At 41.8% G+C, this 16,590-nt stretch overlaps 1 protein-coding gene across 6 annotated transcripts in view; it reads left to right on the top strand.

Annotated features, from left to right (window-relative positions):
* The window catches only part of TEAD4 (TEA domain transcription factor 4), a 67,218-nt gene extending 56,604 nt beyond the window's left edge, over window positions 1-10,614 (top strand). For 4 of the 6 annotated variants that reach the window (NM_001001340.2, NM_001001341.1, NM_001359859.1 and 1 more), the window contains 3 exons: window positions 7,642-7,782; window positions 9,170-9,322; window positions 10,261-10,499. In NM_001001340.2, the coding sequence (NP_001001340.1) occupies window positions 7,642-7,782; window positions 9,170-9,322; window positions 10,261-10,374 (408 nt within the window). In that variant the 3' untranslated portion in view covers window positions 10,375-10,499. Of the gene's footprint in view, window positions 1-7,641; window positions 7,783-9,169; window positions 9,323-10,260 lie in introns of all 6 variants that reach the window. The other 2 variants (NM_001306152.3, NM_001001337.2) reach the window with 1 other exon arrangement.
* The last annotated feature ends 5,976 nt before the right edge of the window (window positions 10,615-16,590 follow it).

Raw genomic sequence — 16,590 nt, 5'->3', positions numbered from 1 at the left:
AAGTTTTTCCTCATATCCAACCTAAACTTCCCCTGGTGCAACTTAAGGCCATTTCCCCTCGTCCTGTCACCTGTGAGAAGAGATCAACTCCACTCTTGCTATAAGCACCTTTCAGATATTGCAAGAGAGCAATAAGGTCTCCCCTCAGCCTCATTTTCTTCAGACTAAACAGCCCCAGTTCCTGTTCCCAACAGTCCCAGAACAGTCCCACTTCCAAGCCCTTCACAAACCCTGTTGTCCTTCTTTGGACCTGCTCCAGCACCTCCATGTCCTTTCTGTATTGAGGTGCCCAAAACTGAACACGGTACTCAAGGTGAGGCCACACCAGTGCTGAGTACAGGGGCAGAATTACTTCCCTAGTCCTGCTAGTCTTACTATTAAAGACTGAGGCAAAGAAGGCATGAAGTACCTCAGCCTTATCCTGTTCCTTGGTCACCAATTGCCCTCAGCACCCAACAAGAGATGGAGATTCTCCCTAGCCCTCCTCTTGCTGTTGATGTACTTATAGAAATATTTATTGTTTTCCTTTACCTTAGTGGCCAAGTTCAGTTCTAGCTGGGCTTTGGCTTTTCTAATTTTCTCCCTGCACAGCTTCACTACATACCTGTAATCATCATAAGTAGCTTGGCCACTCTTCCAGAGACCATAAACTTTCCTTTTGCTCTTGAGTTCCAGCCAAAGGTCTCTCTTTGTCCAGTCTGGCCTCCTTGCCCGTCAGCTTGTCTTCCATGACTTGGGGATGGCCAGCTCCTGCATCTTTAAAGTTACTTCCTTAAACCATTCCCAGCCTTCCTGGGCTCCCACACCCCCCAAAACTACCTCCCAAGGGACCCTCTCAACCATGGTCCAAAAGAGGTTGAAGTCTGCCCTCTGGAAGTCCAAGGTGGCAGTTCTGCTGACTCCCCTCCGTGATTCAGCAAGGACTGAGAAATCTAGCATCTCGTGATCAGTATGCCCCAGACGGCCTCCAACCTTAACATCCCCCACAAGACAACAACAAACAGCAGGTCCAGGATTTTGCTTCCCCTTGCTGGCTCCTTCACCAGCTGTGTCAGAAAGTTATCTCCCACACACTCTAGGAACCTCTGGGACTGTTCCCTATCTGCTGTATTATAAATCCAGCAGATGTCTGGAAACTTGAAGCCCCACAAAAGAACAAGGGGGGTGACCTTGAGACCTCACCCAACCATCTATAAAGTGTCTTGTCCGCCTCTTCATCGTGGTAGCAGCAATGCAAATTCCCTTTGTCATCCTGTCCAGTCAACTCCATGCCTTCAATCCTGATTTTTTGTGATCTTTGTGCATTTTTTTTCTGAGAATGGATCTCACAGCCCATTAATTTTACCTGTAGTCAACAGCTCAACCTCCTACCTACCTAGGGATTTCTATGTCAGTGGCACATTTTTCACCAAAGTCATTCCCCTGAGCATACAACAGTCAAGACATTGTTGGCTGCAGAAAGCAGATCGAATTGCTGAGGCAACTGATACTGAGTATCTAGATGACACAGTCCTTGAAAGCTAGCTAAGTTGCATTTATTCTTACTGTTGGCAAAGCCTTCTATTATCTTGTAGCTCAGGAACTGTATCTTGCCCTTTCTTCGAGGTAGTGTCACCAGTTTTGAACCATTCTTAGATTTGCTCAGCATATGCTTTTCCACTGACCACAGGGGACATGTGTGCAAAGCTATAGTTTCTCACAGCATTTACTACAGTTTGGACTCTTGCATGGTCATTGTTTTTCAAAGCCTCAGATAAGCTGAAGACTGCATCTCAAGGGTCACATTTCCCTCTGTGAAGAGTTACAGAGAAATTTTGATTTACAGATGCATCCTAGCAGGAATGAGGCTTTTCTCAGAAATCAGTTGTGAAACTCACTCCCATTGAAGATCAGAAAGAAAACCTAGTTTGGTTAGGACATTGCACAGTGCCAAGTTTTCTGAAAGCATTTTTTTCTTGGGGTTGCAGATATTGAGTGATGAACTTCATCTTCTCAGAGCTGTCCTCAGCAGAGCTGCTAAGAACTCAGACAACCAAGATAATTTGAAAAAAGAGAGAAAGTAATACTATCCTTTTTCAGGGTTACTATGCTCTTCCCTGAACAAATCTCTTTTCTTCTATCTGAAAATCTTGTTTGGCACATATTTAAAGATTTTGCTTACTTCTCCAGAAGGGTGGAAATCTCAGGTATTACCCCCCAACAGGCAGATCAGCTATCTTACATACAGTCTGTAGATATCTGAAATCTGTTTCCACAGATATCTCAGTGACTGTAATTTCAGCATGTTTGGAACTCATCAGCAAGTTGAAGACAAGCATGTCATCTGTGCTGAGCTTGTACAGTAAGTTGAATGCATCCCAGACAGATCAGATTGCTGTTATGAGCTAGCCAGAGTGTGCATATACCTTTTGACATCTGTGCAGAAAGCAAGAGCCCTGACTTTGTCCAATAAAGTCATTTGGTCTAGTTGGTAGCTCGTGAATCACATTTAGCCTTTTCTACATAGGTTGCTCCAAACGTAATGCCTCTTATTTCTTTCCATGGAGACTGCAACAGATAAAAGAGCAGAATAAAACTATTTGATTTAGCAAAGTCTCAGCTACAAAACACTGTTTTTAATCATGTTCACCACCATTAGCTATTCATTTTTGTCAGCGATGAACAAGAGCATGCATGCCACATTCATAAAAATCTGCAGAGTTGTTCAGAATATGGCTTGTCTGTCATATTGCTGTTGCCACTGCTGAAATGCACCACCCACCACCTCTGTGCTGTTTGGTCTCCCTAAGTGTTCAGCAAGCATCCATGAATGTCAGTGAGTGCAACTTTTTCTGCATGAAGGAATTCAATTACATACCTTCATATGTGCTTCTGTGTTAGACACCATTTTGTCAGATAACCCTTCTGCTGCCATCTGTCACATGACAACAAAATGTAATGGAATATTGTTGGGAAGGTTCAACCTCTACTCCCATACACACTGTCAACATAATACAATAGAAGGCATTACTTTTAGAGCAGCCTTCCTATTTGTTCTTCTGCCTTTGCCCTTGAAGAACCATGATCAGCTGATTGAATGCTGATACCACCAGCCAGCTAAATGCTGTTCTGCTCCAGCTGTGGTTCTGCCCTGCTGCTAGCAGTGGCTGGTAGGATCCTGTGGGGGGGGCAAAGCAATTCAGACCACTGGATGAATGATTTCCTAAATCCTCATTGTCACTTCCTTGGCTGCCTAGGATAGTGTAAGGAATGTACTCAAGAGTTATTTCACTTGTTGGATATACTAGTGCATTTGGCAGTGCATGTGCTCAGAGACTAATTTTTATCTTCTTAGTCTGTATCACATTTAGTGTTGTCTTCTACAAGTTCATGTATTCGCAGAATATGCAGGGAGAATTGGCCTTTCCTGATTGATGAAGTGCGAGAAGATAAATTCACTTCGAGTCATGGTTAATATTATTACCTTGTATCTTTGAGGCTTGGAATATACTGGACAGAGCAAAGTGGGCCTTCCTTTGCTCATCTGCATGCCTGATACAGTCTGGGCAGAGAAAGACGTGTGCAGGTACATGACAGGGTGTGATATGGCACAAACTTTTCTTTAGAGGAAGATACACTGAAAGTGGAGAGAAAGAAAGAATCCTTTTGCCAAAGAATCAATATGGTTTCCAGTCCTGATGGTGAGGTGTTCATAAGAATCCAGACATGGAGGCTGCAGAATTTTTAGATGTTTAGTTAAAAGCAGTAGCTCTTTCGGCCTTTAAATATTCTATTATGAGGAGTAAGATTTTGTCCTGGTGCAACTGTGGGAAGTGTAGCTGAATCCATTAGAGATTTAGTGGACTGTTCAGTTGATATTTAGAAGTTAAATTGGCTATGACTGTTAGTGGTTTCTTCTTCTTTTTTCTCTGTTAAAGGAAGTCATCATCTCCAAAGCAGGGAAGGCTAACAGATTGAAATTCCACTCCTGAGTTGCTGCTGTTCTTTGGTTTTGTATTCATACACATAATTGACATTTTCAGTTTACATAAACCAAGTTGAAAGTAATTCAGGAACAGATAATGTGTATGTTAAATCATCTCTCATACAAAGGCAGTAGCTTCCATGAGAGGATGGGAACCAGTGTCTGTAAGCTGTAATTGTAAGGCCAGCAGTGTCTGTTTTGAGATGTTGCAGCTCTGTTCTGCTGCAAAAATGCTGCTTCTATCCTTTCCTGGAGTTGCTGAAATTCCATGTATGGATCCATTTATTTTGTTTATTGTATCCAAGGGAAATCACTGAACAATATTGTGAAGGACTCCTAGTCTTGTTTTTCTTTAGAAAGGGGAAGGAATTAATTTTTATTCGGACAGTTTGTGTATAGGCCAAATAAGTAATACAGTTAACTCAGTAGAAACCTAAACCAGAATAAAGAGAGCACTGGCACACTCTAGTATGTGCATATTTGTTGTACAAATGAGATAGCTGAGTAACTACAGTGTGGAAAATTGGATAGGAAGGACTTCAGCATGAACTTAACAATTCAGTAGGCAATTTAAATTATGATCAATCTTGTAATGCCTAATGGCTCAATCCAGTTAACACCCTTTTACAAGGTAAAAGCTAGTCTGGATTTACCCACATATGCTGCTCAAGCTTAGACAAAACATTGAAACATGTTGTGGACCCCCAAGGGTTCGAAACCGGAATCTAGTCCGTTCGCTGGCCGAGCCACATGGGGAGTGATGACATGACTCAGTATGAGTGCATCAGAGTCTCCGTTTATTATTCGTTACTTACACACATATATAGATCGTGGCGAACGTGCGTCAGCTTGTAATTGGTTGGAGCATTGCGAAAAGCCCCCTGCCTAACAATACCGTTGGTCATGCATGTTTTCATACCATTCCACTGTCTTAATCTCCTCCCAGGCAAGCTACCCCCTTATCTTAACTGAAGCCTCAGTTTGTCTTCCTGCTTTGACAGCTTCAAGGTCTCATAGCCTGGGTTGTGCACATAGCACCCGAGCTCACAGCCATTATAACGAGTTAGTACTTTTCCACCGGCATCTCCTGCCAATTGTTAGGCCTGTTCTGCTCGTACAACTGTTCAAGAGACCCATGACCCCCTCAGCTGTGGAGCCGTCCCTCAACAGGAGCATAACACTGCCTTACAGTCTTTCTGGTGACCACTGACAATGGTAAAAGGTTCCAGTCTTCCTCCAGCCATTGTTTCCAAATACAAAATGGATTTAATGGGTGGACCACTCACTGGTTAAGGAAGTGGATGGATGGTCACACTAAGAAAGTTGCAGTTGACGGCTCAATGTCCAAGTGGAGACCAGTTATGAGGGGTATTCCTCTGGAATTGGTGCTGGGACCAGTGAGCCCGTGCCAACCTCATGAAATTCAACAAGGTCAAGTGCAAGATCCTGCATCAGGGTCAGGGCAATCCCAAGCACAGGTTGGGTGGAGAATAGCTTGAAAGCAGCTCTGAGGAGAAGGATTTGGGGGTGTTGGTTGATGAAAGATTCAACATGAACTGGCAGCATGCACTTGCAGCCCAGAAGGCCAACAGTATCGTGGGTTGCATCAAGAGAAGTGTGACCAGCAGGTTGAGGGTGGTGATTCTGTCCCCCTACGCTGCTCTTACCTGGAGTAAGACCCCACCTGGAGTACTGCATCCAGTGTTGGAGTCCGCAACACAAGGACATCGAGCTGTTGGAGTGGGCCCAGAGGAGGGTCATGGAGATGATCAGAGGGCTTGAGCACCTCCCCTACAAGGACAGGCTAAGAGAGCTGGGGCTCTTCAACCCAGAGGAGAAGGCTCTGGGGGTCCTTTTAGTGACCTTTCAGTACCTGCAAGGAGCCTACAGGAAAGCTGGATAGGAATTTTTCAGAAGGGCATGTAGTGACAGGAAAAGGGGAAATGGTTTTAAACTGTAAGAGGGTAGGTTTAGACTAGATATTAGTAAGAAATTCTTTACTATGAGGGTGGTGAGACACTGGAACAGCAAGATTGTGGATGCCCCCTCCCTGGAAGCACTCAAGGCCATGCTGGGTGGGGCTTTGAGCAACCTGGTCTAATGGGAGGTGCCCCTGCCTACAGAAAGGGGTTTGGAACTAAATGATCTTAAATATCCCTTCCAACCTAAACCATTTTATGATTCTATGATTCTATGTGTTCCTCAGTGAGTTTTGTAATACAGCTACATAAAAGTCTGTGCCAGTACAAGAGGAGCAAGAGGGCATTGAGACTACTCTGTGCTGGTGGAAGGACCAGACCATCAAAATACACCTTTGAGATACAGTTTTCCAAGAGCCATCCTGGGTATGGGTTGCCATCAACATTGGCAGTCTTTGTGCCCTCAACTTTTGTGTATGTGTTCTTGCATCTTCTAGCCCATATAGCCTTGTGAGGATCAAAATGGGCTTTCTTGTCTTACTGAAAACTACCATATTGAAACCACAACAAAATTAAAAAATTCTTTTGGCTGGGATTAGCTTTCTCATCTGGCCAGTCACAGAGTTGTACAATTGCTAATGGCAGTGCATGGCTAGCAGCAGGCTTATGTGGCTACAGATGGGTGAAGAAGGCTGGATTGGCACTTTCTGTCAGCAGCACAGATATAGACTAACATCTCTTGTGAAATTGCCTCCTCAGAGAAATAAGTTAACAGTACCATCTCATAGTAGGGAAGTTCACCATGAAGAATAGAATAGGTTGAAATAGCCTATGGGAAATTGTAATTGCTTTTCTGCTGAAGTAAACTAGCACCTAGCCTCATAACGTACAGAGAAGCTATACTCAGTTTTGAAAGGGAGGAAGCCAAGTTGCACATTCCTACACGCCCTCTGTGTTTTCAGAATGAAGTGAATATCACTTCTTTTCTTACATTTGAGTGCCCCCTGGTGGAAACTTCAGAGAACCAGAATTTTAAGGAGCTAGTTCTCAACGTAAGACTTCCGTTTGCCAAACTTAGACACAGACATTTGAAACTGTGGCTGCTAATGAAGATGGGTTTATATTCAGGTGGAGCTAGGCTGGATCCATGAGGAACGCACATTCTTTATGTTGCATCTTATTTACTTACATTATTCATATCACTGAATAATACCTGAGGCTAACGTGTGTGCACTCACATATTCCTTCTCTCTACTCTGTATCTCTCCATGCATCTTCAGAGTAGAAGAGCTTTATTACAGTTACTGCACCCTTATTTTTCTTCCTAAGTGAGGCAGCCCAGTCTATCCTATCTGCTGCATTGCTTTGACTTTACAATGCCCTCTTGTTTGCTTTCCACATGCTTTGTGTACCTTCATGTTGTCCTGGTACTGTCCAAATGGTAAATGTCAGTAAGACAAGAGGCTGTGTTGTACATTTTTAATGTTCAGTTTCCCCAAAATATATGCAAATTCCCACCACCATTTTCTGAAGTGGAAACTAGATTTTAGTGCGTTCTTTTCAGCTTTCTCCTGCTAGCTTGATGCACATTAATCTGTTCTGTATCTTTGAACACTTCTGGCTAAACAAGATTACATCAGTTCATGACAAAAACAAAACAATACAAAACAACCAACCAACCAAACCAAACCAAACCAAACCAAAACTATTTTTTGTTCCTTTTTTTCCTTAATTATTATTGTTATTTTTTTTGGACAGGCTGATTTGAACACCAATATTGAAGATGAATCCAGATCTTTCTATGGTGTTTCCAGTCAATATGAGAGCCCAGAAAATATGGTCATTACCTGTTCCACTAAAGTGTGTTCCTTTGGAAAGCAGGTGGTGGAGAAAGTGGAGGTAAGGAGCAGGCACCTTTGTACAAGGTTCTCTCTGGCTGCTGTTTTATTATTTCAAGTATTTGTATGCTGAATATATCAAAAGGTAAATATATCCCATACTTCTCGCCGGGGAGATGGATGCCATAGATTATTTTTTCTGAAACATGAAATTATAAAATTGTTTCAGCCTCCAGCATGGCATTTTTCAAGACTTGATGAAAGATCTGATAGTGTTTTATGTTTTTTCCTTAAATCTCAGTTTCTGAAGATTTGGTGATTCTCTGGACTTTCTGGGGAGCAAAGAAAAGCTAGGAAATATGGATTTACTTAGTCTAGAAAGGTGAAAATAGATCATCTATAGACTATAGCCAGTTAACAGACTGTGACTGTTAGATTTGCGGACTATGGAGTTGTGATTTTATGAGGCTTATTTTAGTGCTTGAATATTTGCTGTTCTAGCAACTGCATAGTTGTATGTATATCTGGCATTGAAGAAATTCTTTCTAATGCTGTGTTCAGCTGCTGAGAGCTGCTCTGACTTGCTTCGTCCTGTTGTTTTTCTCAAGCGGCCTTTAGATGCAGAGGGAACAGCTGTGTGCAGAACACCAGACATTCTGCTGTCAGCAATCAGTTCTAGCTACATTATTTCCCAAAACCCATGTCCAGTCATATGAAAGACATATCTGGAATCTGGTTATGGGTTTGCATATGATGGGACTACATAGATCAAGAAAAACTATCATGGTGCATCAGAAGGGAGATCAAGCTGTTGTGGTGAAAGGAGAGAAAGGACATTAAGAACAGAGATACAAACCAACATCAGTTTCTGTTCAAAGGAAGATGAAATGTTTAGAAGCTAAGATGTGAATGTTAACAAAAAAATCCCTCTGTGTAACATTGGCCAAATATTCTCCTAAGGGGTAGCAAAGATGCTGTATTGTCTCTCAGAGGTGGCAGAAGGCTTTAGTCCTTTCCAGGCATGATGCATCCTGAGCATAGTTACCACTGTCAGTAGGAGCCTCCTGGTCTTGCTAAAGCAGTAGTTGTTGAGTTTTTCAATTTATTCACAATTTTTTTTTTTTTCCAGCAGAGATGCATACCACAGTATAGCTGACAATTGGTTTGCTCCTCTTAGTTTCCTTTCATAATTCCTTGGCAGTTTGCTGCTCGTAAGCTCGAACTTCTGTTCTGAAGAGAAAAGAAATCAAGCTGAAAATAATTGTGGAGCTCAAGCAAACTGAGGTCTTCTGTTGATGCAGAGAATTGTAGATAAATGATTAATCAGCTCATTATTGTTGGTAAAATGACTTGAAAATGTCATAATTTTTTTGTTCTGTGTTCTTTTATGATTGTTACTGATGTGATAGCATTAACCTTGTAAGTCCCTTTTCTGTTTTAAATTGCAGACAGAGTATGCACACTATGAAAATGGACACTATGCCTATCGCATTCATCGTTCTCCTCTCTGTGAATACATGATAAACTTCATTCATAAACTCAAGCACCTTCCTGAGAAGTACATGATGAACAGTGTACTGGAGAACTTTACTATCTTACAGGTGGGACTTTCAACTGTTTTCCTTGGAAGTGGAAAACATGTAAATCTCATGCAAGAGTTCTCTCTTGTGAGTCGAAGCAGATTTCCTTTTACAGCTCAGCATCAAGCTGTAGTTGATTTTTCTAAAGTGCTGTATTGTACCTCAAGACAGGAACACTGGAGGTCTTAGCTCATGTAGAGAAGCGGCAGAGCATCAATAACAGAGAGAAAAAAAAAGAAAGATAAAGAAAGATAAAGGGACAATTAATGAGGCAGAGAGATATGGGAAGGAAAAGGATGCAGAGGTCATAGAGAAGGAAGTGCTCATTCCACTACTGGATGTGTATGTTTGTTCTTTCTTTGTGATGGTCCTTTACACAAGAAAAAAAAAAAAAAAAAAAAAAAAGCAAAAACACTGTTAAGTGGCCATACAATTTTGTCACGGGGAGAGTTCTTCACCCAGATAAGGTGGAATTAAAATGTGTGTTTCCTCAAAACTGTCCTGATAAAATGAGATAAGCAGATGGTGGGAAAGAACTATTCGTGGCTGTGGTATACTAATACAGGAGCAGGAGTGGGTGTGTCACAGAAGGCAGCCACTCTAAACACAACAAACAGAGCAAAAACATTTTTTTTTGCAAATCTCTTCTCTCTGCTGAAATCTCTAACATCAGGGGGCTGGGGAATAGCAGACCTGCATGCTTGGTCACATTTTTTTTTTCTTTCTTTCTTTTATCCTCAGTAGACTCTGCTCTTCTCCCTATCTCTTCATTGCATTGTAGTACCAACATTGCAAAAATGCTTTCCTTGAATGTGTGAGGTTGGGGAATGTGATGATTGAGCTATCTGTCATTCCTGTGGAGAATTCTTTTCTTACTACTGATTTTTGCTCTCTGTGTTAAAATGTGCAAGCAGTGAAATAGCAGGTATGATCTCAGCTTCTTCTCCTTTTCTGTCTAGGTTGTGACAAACAGGGACACACAGGAGACCTTGCTGTGCATAGCATATGTTTTTGAGGTGTCAGCTAGTGACCATGGTGCCCAGCATCACATCTACCGGCTGGTGAAGGACTAGAGACTATCTGCCCTGAGTCATCCATGAGATGCGTGTCTGAGGAAAAAGTCTGTGCTTGAAAATCCCTTGACTCTTTTCACCAAATTGAAAAATAAACCGCAGATACTGTGTATTTTCAGAAAAGTACCTCCAATCTATTTTATGATTCAGTGGCAAATAAGTACGTATCTCCAGGTTTGTGCAAATGGTGGAAGCGCTTGGAGTCAAAGAAACGGGCAAATAACTGCTTAAGAGTTTCACTTAAACAGCGTTCTCTGGAATGTATTCCTCACATTCAGCAACCCAACCCTTAAGGCACACATCAGGTGTGATTGTATACATAGGAGTGGTATACATACAGTGGTGGCAGTGGTAGCAGCATTTACAGGCTGGACCACATATGTACAGCTTGGCTAGGTGTATGCTATGCCTGATCACAGTGTATGCACTCACAAACATTCATCTGGAGGTCAACACACACACAGACATGCTTACATTTCGATAGGTTGCACTGATATTAATTCTTCCTACTTTTTCCATAGAAACTATAACATGCACAGTAACATTTCTTGACAGAGCACGTTCTCAGCTACAAAACACTATTTTTCAATGTAGCTGCCACCATTAGCTATGCATTTTTGTCAGCAATAAGCAAGAGCCTGCATGCCACGCTTGTAAAAATCTGCAACAGTAGAGGTGATCTACAGTTGCTGTCACCATTACTGAAATGCACCACCCATCACCTCACTGTGCTAACATTCACTGTTTAGTCTCCATAAATGTTCAGCAAGCATCCACAAATGTCAGTGGGTGCCATTTTTTCCATGTGGAGGAATTCAATTCCATGCCTTTCCTTTAAATGCACTTCCATATCTGATGCCTTTTTGTGAGATTGCCCCTCTGCTGCTATCCATTGCATGGCAACAAAATGGAATATCATCAGGAATGATCAACATTTAATACCATACCCCCAGCATCTGCTTCTGATATTGTGGGCCAGTTTAATAAAATATGAGGCTTTACTTTCAGATCAGCCCTCATATATAGCTAGACATGCATGGGAACATGCATGTGTGTAGAGATTGCACATACAAACTACACATCTGCCTGTCTACCTGTCCACCTTAGCAGATAGGCAGTTACAGGCTCCTTAAGCCTTCCTCCTGTTAGAGGCTGGACATGGTCTCCCTCTCTTCTTTGTTTAGTAGTGAGAGAGCATTCTTTCTTTGGCCTTTTAAACTGGCCTTTAAAATGCATTTATGCTTAGAAAACTTGGTTTGTTAAATCACGTTGTCTTGCCTAAAAGGTTTTTTGCATGTGTTAGATCTGCTCTCTTGACTAACTAAAATAATTCCTGATGCTTTCACTTCTGTTTTCCCAATGCAGTTAATACTGTTCTGGGAGCTAGACTCTGCTCTTTTCTTGTACACCAGCGAAATAATTATCTCGAGATAACTTTTTACACTTGTTGGCTGCAGACAGTGAGGTGCACAAGTATTGCAAAGAATGCCATTTGGATGGCAAATCACAAGTGGTTCTCTTTCCATTTCCAAGGCAATCAAACTCAATCCTTCTCCTTTAGTTGTAAATTGAGATTGTTTACTCAGGAATTGCTGTGAGTTAATAGTCTTGATCTCCCATAGTGCTACTGATGGAGGGGAAGAGGTAGCCATTCATGTTACTTTGAGGGAAGGGGTGGATGGAGTGATATTCTCTGGCAGTCACTGCACAGGCAGTTTATTGCCTATGGCAAGGTAAAGTCTATTAGTGCAGATTTAAAGAGGTGATGTTAGATGTGCTCTTTAACAATGCAGCATAACACCTTAAGAAGACACCTCACACATTTGTTTCAGATGTTTCCATCCTTGCATATTTGGCATAGTGAAAAATAACTACTGGTACTTAAGGCATCTGAGATACTGTCTAAAATCAAAGGATTTATTGGAATTCCAGAAGGTAAGGAGGACTTCAGACATACACATATGAAATCTGACTCTTTTTGAGAATTAATGAGATTTGATGGTACTCCTTTCTACAGATCTCAGTGTAGTGGTTAAAGAACTTTGTGGACTGTATAAAATTTATTCAGGCCTATAATGCTGCCTCTAGGTTTGTAATATTTAGTTTATGAATTAAGATTGAATATAATCATTTCTGAATCTGTGTTGAAGCTGGGTGAGTTCATTCTTCACAAGGAAGTCATGTCCAAGCAACAGTAAGGAACAAGCTACTAAAATTCAACTTAAAAATCAAGATAGTTAGACAAGTTACTCAACATTTTTTTTTTATCTCAGTCTTCACTGGCAGTTGTCTCTTCCACATCTCCAAGTCACAGAATCTCAAGGCAGCCACCCACCACAGAAGAAGACCAGGTTTGAGACTACCTGAGGAACCTGAATGTGCTGAAGTCCATGGGATGTGATGAAATTCACCTTGGGGTCTTGAGAGAACTGGTAGCTGAAGTTTGCTAAGCCACAGTCCATTGCATTTGAAAAGCATTGGTGAGGTGAAGTCCCCAGTGGCTGGAAAAGGGGAAATATAACATTTGTTTTTAAAAAGGGTTAAAAAGGAAGACCCAGGAATTACCAACCAGTCAGCTCACCTCAGTGCCTGGTAAAATGGAACAAATCCCCCTGAAAACTATGTGAGGGTATACATAAGATGGGAAGGTGGCTGAATAAAGCCAACATGGCTTCACCAAGGGTGAATCATGCCTGACTAACTTGGTGGCCTTGTATGAGAGAATGACAGCATTAGTGGACAAGGGAAGAGCGATGGACATCACCAACCTTGACTTGTATAAAGCTTTTGATACAATCTCTCCAGAACATCCTTCTCTCTAAATTGGAGAGACATGGATTTGATGGATGGCCTGTTCAGTGGATAAGGAATTGGCTGGATGGCTGTGTCTGAAGAGTCATGGTCAATTGCTCAATGTCCAGATCAAGTTGCATCCCTCAAGTGGTGTCTGTCTTGGGACTGGTGTCTTTACAACTTTATCCGTGATGTAGACAGTGGGATCAAGTGCAAGTCTGTGGATAACAGCAAGCTGAGAGGTGCAGCTGACGTTTCAAAACAAAGGAATGCCATCCAGACTGACCTTGACAGGCTTGAGGAGTGGGCTTAAATAATCCCCATGAAATTCAACAAGGCTATATACAAGGTCCTGTACCTGGGTTGAGACAATCCCTGATACCAACACAGACTTGGTGATGAACTGATTGAGTGCAGTCCAGCAGGGAATGACTTGGGGATACTGGTGGATGAAAAACTGGGAACAACTGGATATGAGCTGGCATCATGTGCTTGCAGTCCAGAAAGACAATCATATTCTGGGCTGCGTCAAAAGAAATGTGGTCAAGAGGTTGAGGGAGTTGATTCTCCCCAGTACTCTGCTCTCATGAGAGCTCACCTGAAGTACTAGATCTGGGGTCCCCAATACAAGACATGGACTGTCAGAGTAGGTTCAGAAGAAGGTAACAAAGACAATCAAAGGGCTGGAGTACCTCTCCTATGAAGACTGGCTGAGAGAGTTGTTGGGCTTTTTTATTTTTTTGCTAGAGAAGAAAAGGCTCCAGTAAGACATCACTGTGGCCTCCCAGTGTATAAACAGAGCCTATTAAAAAGATGAGGAAAGACTCTTTACCAGGGAGTGTATTGATGGGACATGGGGCAATGGTTTTAAACTGAAAGAGGGTAGATTTATGTTGGATATAAGGAAGAATTTTTTTTTTCCTATGGGATTGGTTAGATACCAGAAGAGGTTGCCCAGAGAAGTAGTGGATAACCCATTACTAGAAATTTTCAGAGTTGGGTTGGGTGGGACTTTGAGCAACACGATCTAGTGAAAGGTGTCCTTGCCCAAGCCAGGGCAGGGAGTGGAACCCAATGATCCTTAAGAGTCTGTTCCAGCTCAAGCCATTCTATGATTATAAGTTTATTATAGGGAAAATTTAATATGGAATTCCTTTCACAACATTTTTATCTGAAGTATGTATTTTTGCTGGTTAAGCTGTCAGCAGTTAGATGAAAAGCAAAGGACTAAAGGTCATTAACAAAGATGGCAGATGACTGTTAACTGAGGAGAGAGTGTGTACTGAAAACATTAGAATAGATCTTAAAACATATTTAAAGGACTAATGAGTGACCTGGAGGAGAGAGAAAGCATCAGGGTAACTTAATCTGCAGATAGTACTAAAGGACAATTTAGCAAACTGAGTATGTATTGAAGTAGTTTGAACAGAACTAAAACACTAAGTTTGAACTGGGAGAATAAAATTCTAAGAATGATTTGAAATATAAATTAAAATGTACTTAAAAAAATTTAGCCAACAAAAAACATGAGACAAATGGCATATGAAAAGTGAACTATCAGAAAGGTAGTCATTGCTTGAAAGTTTTGTAGAGTTGTAGAACCATAGAATCATAGAATTGTTTGAGTTGGAAGGGACCCTTAAAGGTCATCTAGTCCAACCCCTCTGCAACAAACAAGGATATTTAGAGCTAGATCAGGTTGCTCAGAGAAAGCCCTGTCCAGCCTGTCATGCATGCCACAAGGGACGGGGCATCCACCACATCCGGGCAGCCTGTTCTAGTGCTTTACCATCCTCATTGTAAAAAACTTCTTCCTTGTGTCCAGTCTAAATCTTCCCTCACTTAGTATGAAACCATTTCCTCCTCTCTCATCACAACAAAAACGAGAGTTGGTCCATTTCTTTATTATAGCCCTCATTTAGGTACTGAAAGAGTGCTATCAGGCCCTTTTTGGCAGGGCTGTGTTCTACCCTTTTGTCCCTCACCTTGTATTGATAGTGGGCGTTGCTATGACACAGCTGCGAGACCTTTGTTGAACCTCACGAGGTTCTCCTGGGCACACTGCTTGAGCCTGCCTAGGTCTCTCTGGACGGCATTGCTTATGCATATTGACCACAGGATACAGCTTGGTGTCATGTAGAAACTTGCTGCAGGTGAAGCAATCCCACTGCCAACGTTATTGAGGAAGGTATTAATGAGCATCAGCTCCAGTACTGACCCCTAATAGACACCACTCACCACTAATCTCTATCTGGACATGGAGACTTCTACCACCATTCTCAATGCAAACAGTTCCCCATCCACTGAACAGTCCATTTGTCAAATCTATGTCTTTCCAATTTGGAGAGAAAGATAATATGAAGGACCATATCAAAAGTTTTAATGAAGTCCAGATAAATGATATCAGTGGCTCTTCCCTTGTCCGCGGACACAGTTACACCTTCATAGAAAGCCATAGAGAACGATGCCAAGTTGTACAGAACAGAACTAACTGTCAAGGGTCAGATGTACAGATATCAAATGCCAGTGCCAGAACTGAATATGAGAGTCAGATGGAAGTCTCAATTCTTCCCATTCAGTCATATGAAGACATACACCAGAGGATGAATATTTCACTGTCTATAGTAGATAGTAAAAAGTACCATTAGTAGCTTGTAATGCAAGGCTCTATGAAAGTTTTATTTGGCCTGGTGCATGACTGGTCCTGAGGATTTTCATCTTAACAGAAGACCAGAACATGGTTGTGTAAAGCCCTGATGGGTGTGCTTCATATGCAGATGCAATTTCTCACGTAAGCACAGGCTGCAGCAGGACTAGCCTTACCACACATAAATCGACACCTCTAAAATCATAGTTGGCTTGGACAAATGAGTTAATGTGGAAGAGGAACTAACTGACTTCTTCATTAAGTTATTGTACACCAGTTTCTTTGTTGTAACTGCCCAAATGCAGGTTTCTATCTACATGTAGGAGGTCCATCATAGAATGTCTCTTCATGACACTGTGAAAATGCTGACATGATACCCACTCTGTCATGCACTGTGCTGCTCATGGCCTGCATCTAATACAGAACCATGCGAGAAAATGAAGGGATGTGGGTAAGGAGAGTAGCAAAGATGATGCTATCAAGTCAGAGCTGGGGAAAGATTATTTTGTTCATGTTACAGGAAGAGGAGTCCGTGTATATATTTGTTCGTATAAATAAACTTTTTCCTCTTAAACTTGCAGACCTTGTACTCCCAAGAGTCTGTTTCTAAGGACTGTGCAGGCTATAGTATTGCAGTTTAACCCAACAGGTGGCTAAGCACCACAGTCATTCACTCACTCCCCCCCTTCCCAGGGGTATGGGGGAGAGAATCAAAGAAACGAAGTAGAACTCATGGGTTGAGATAAACCTATTTACCAAGATAGAGAAAATAAAAA

The sequence above is a fragment of the Gallus gallus genome, chromosome 1, assembly GCF_016699485.2.
Source record: "Gallus gallus isolate bGalGal1 chromosome 1, bGalGal1.mat.broiler.GRCg7b, whole genome shotgun sequence".
NCBI lineage: Eukaryota > Metazoa > Chordata > Aves > Galliformes > Phasianidae > Gallus > Gallus gallus.
The sequence above is the reverse complement of the archived record's forward strand: the minus strand, read 5'-3'. Positions and strand labels throughout refer to the sequence as shown.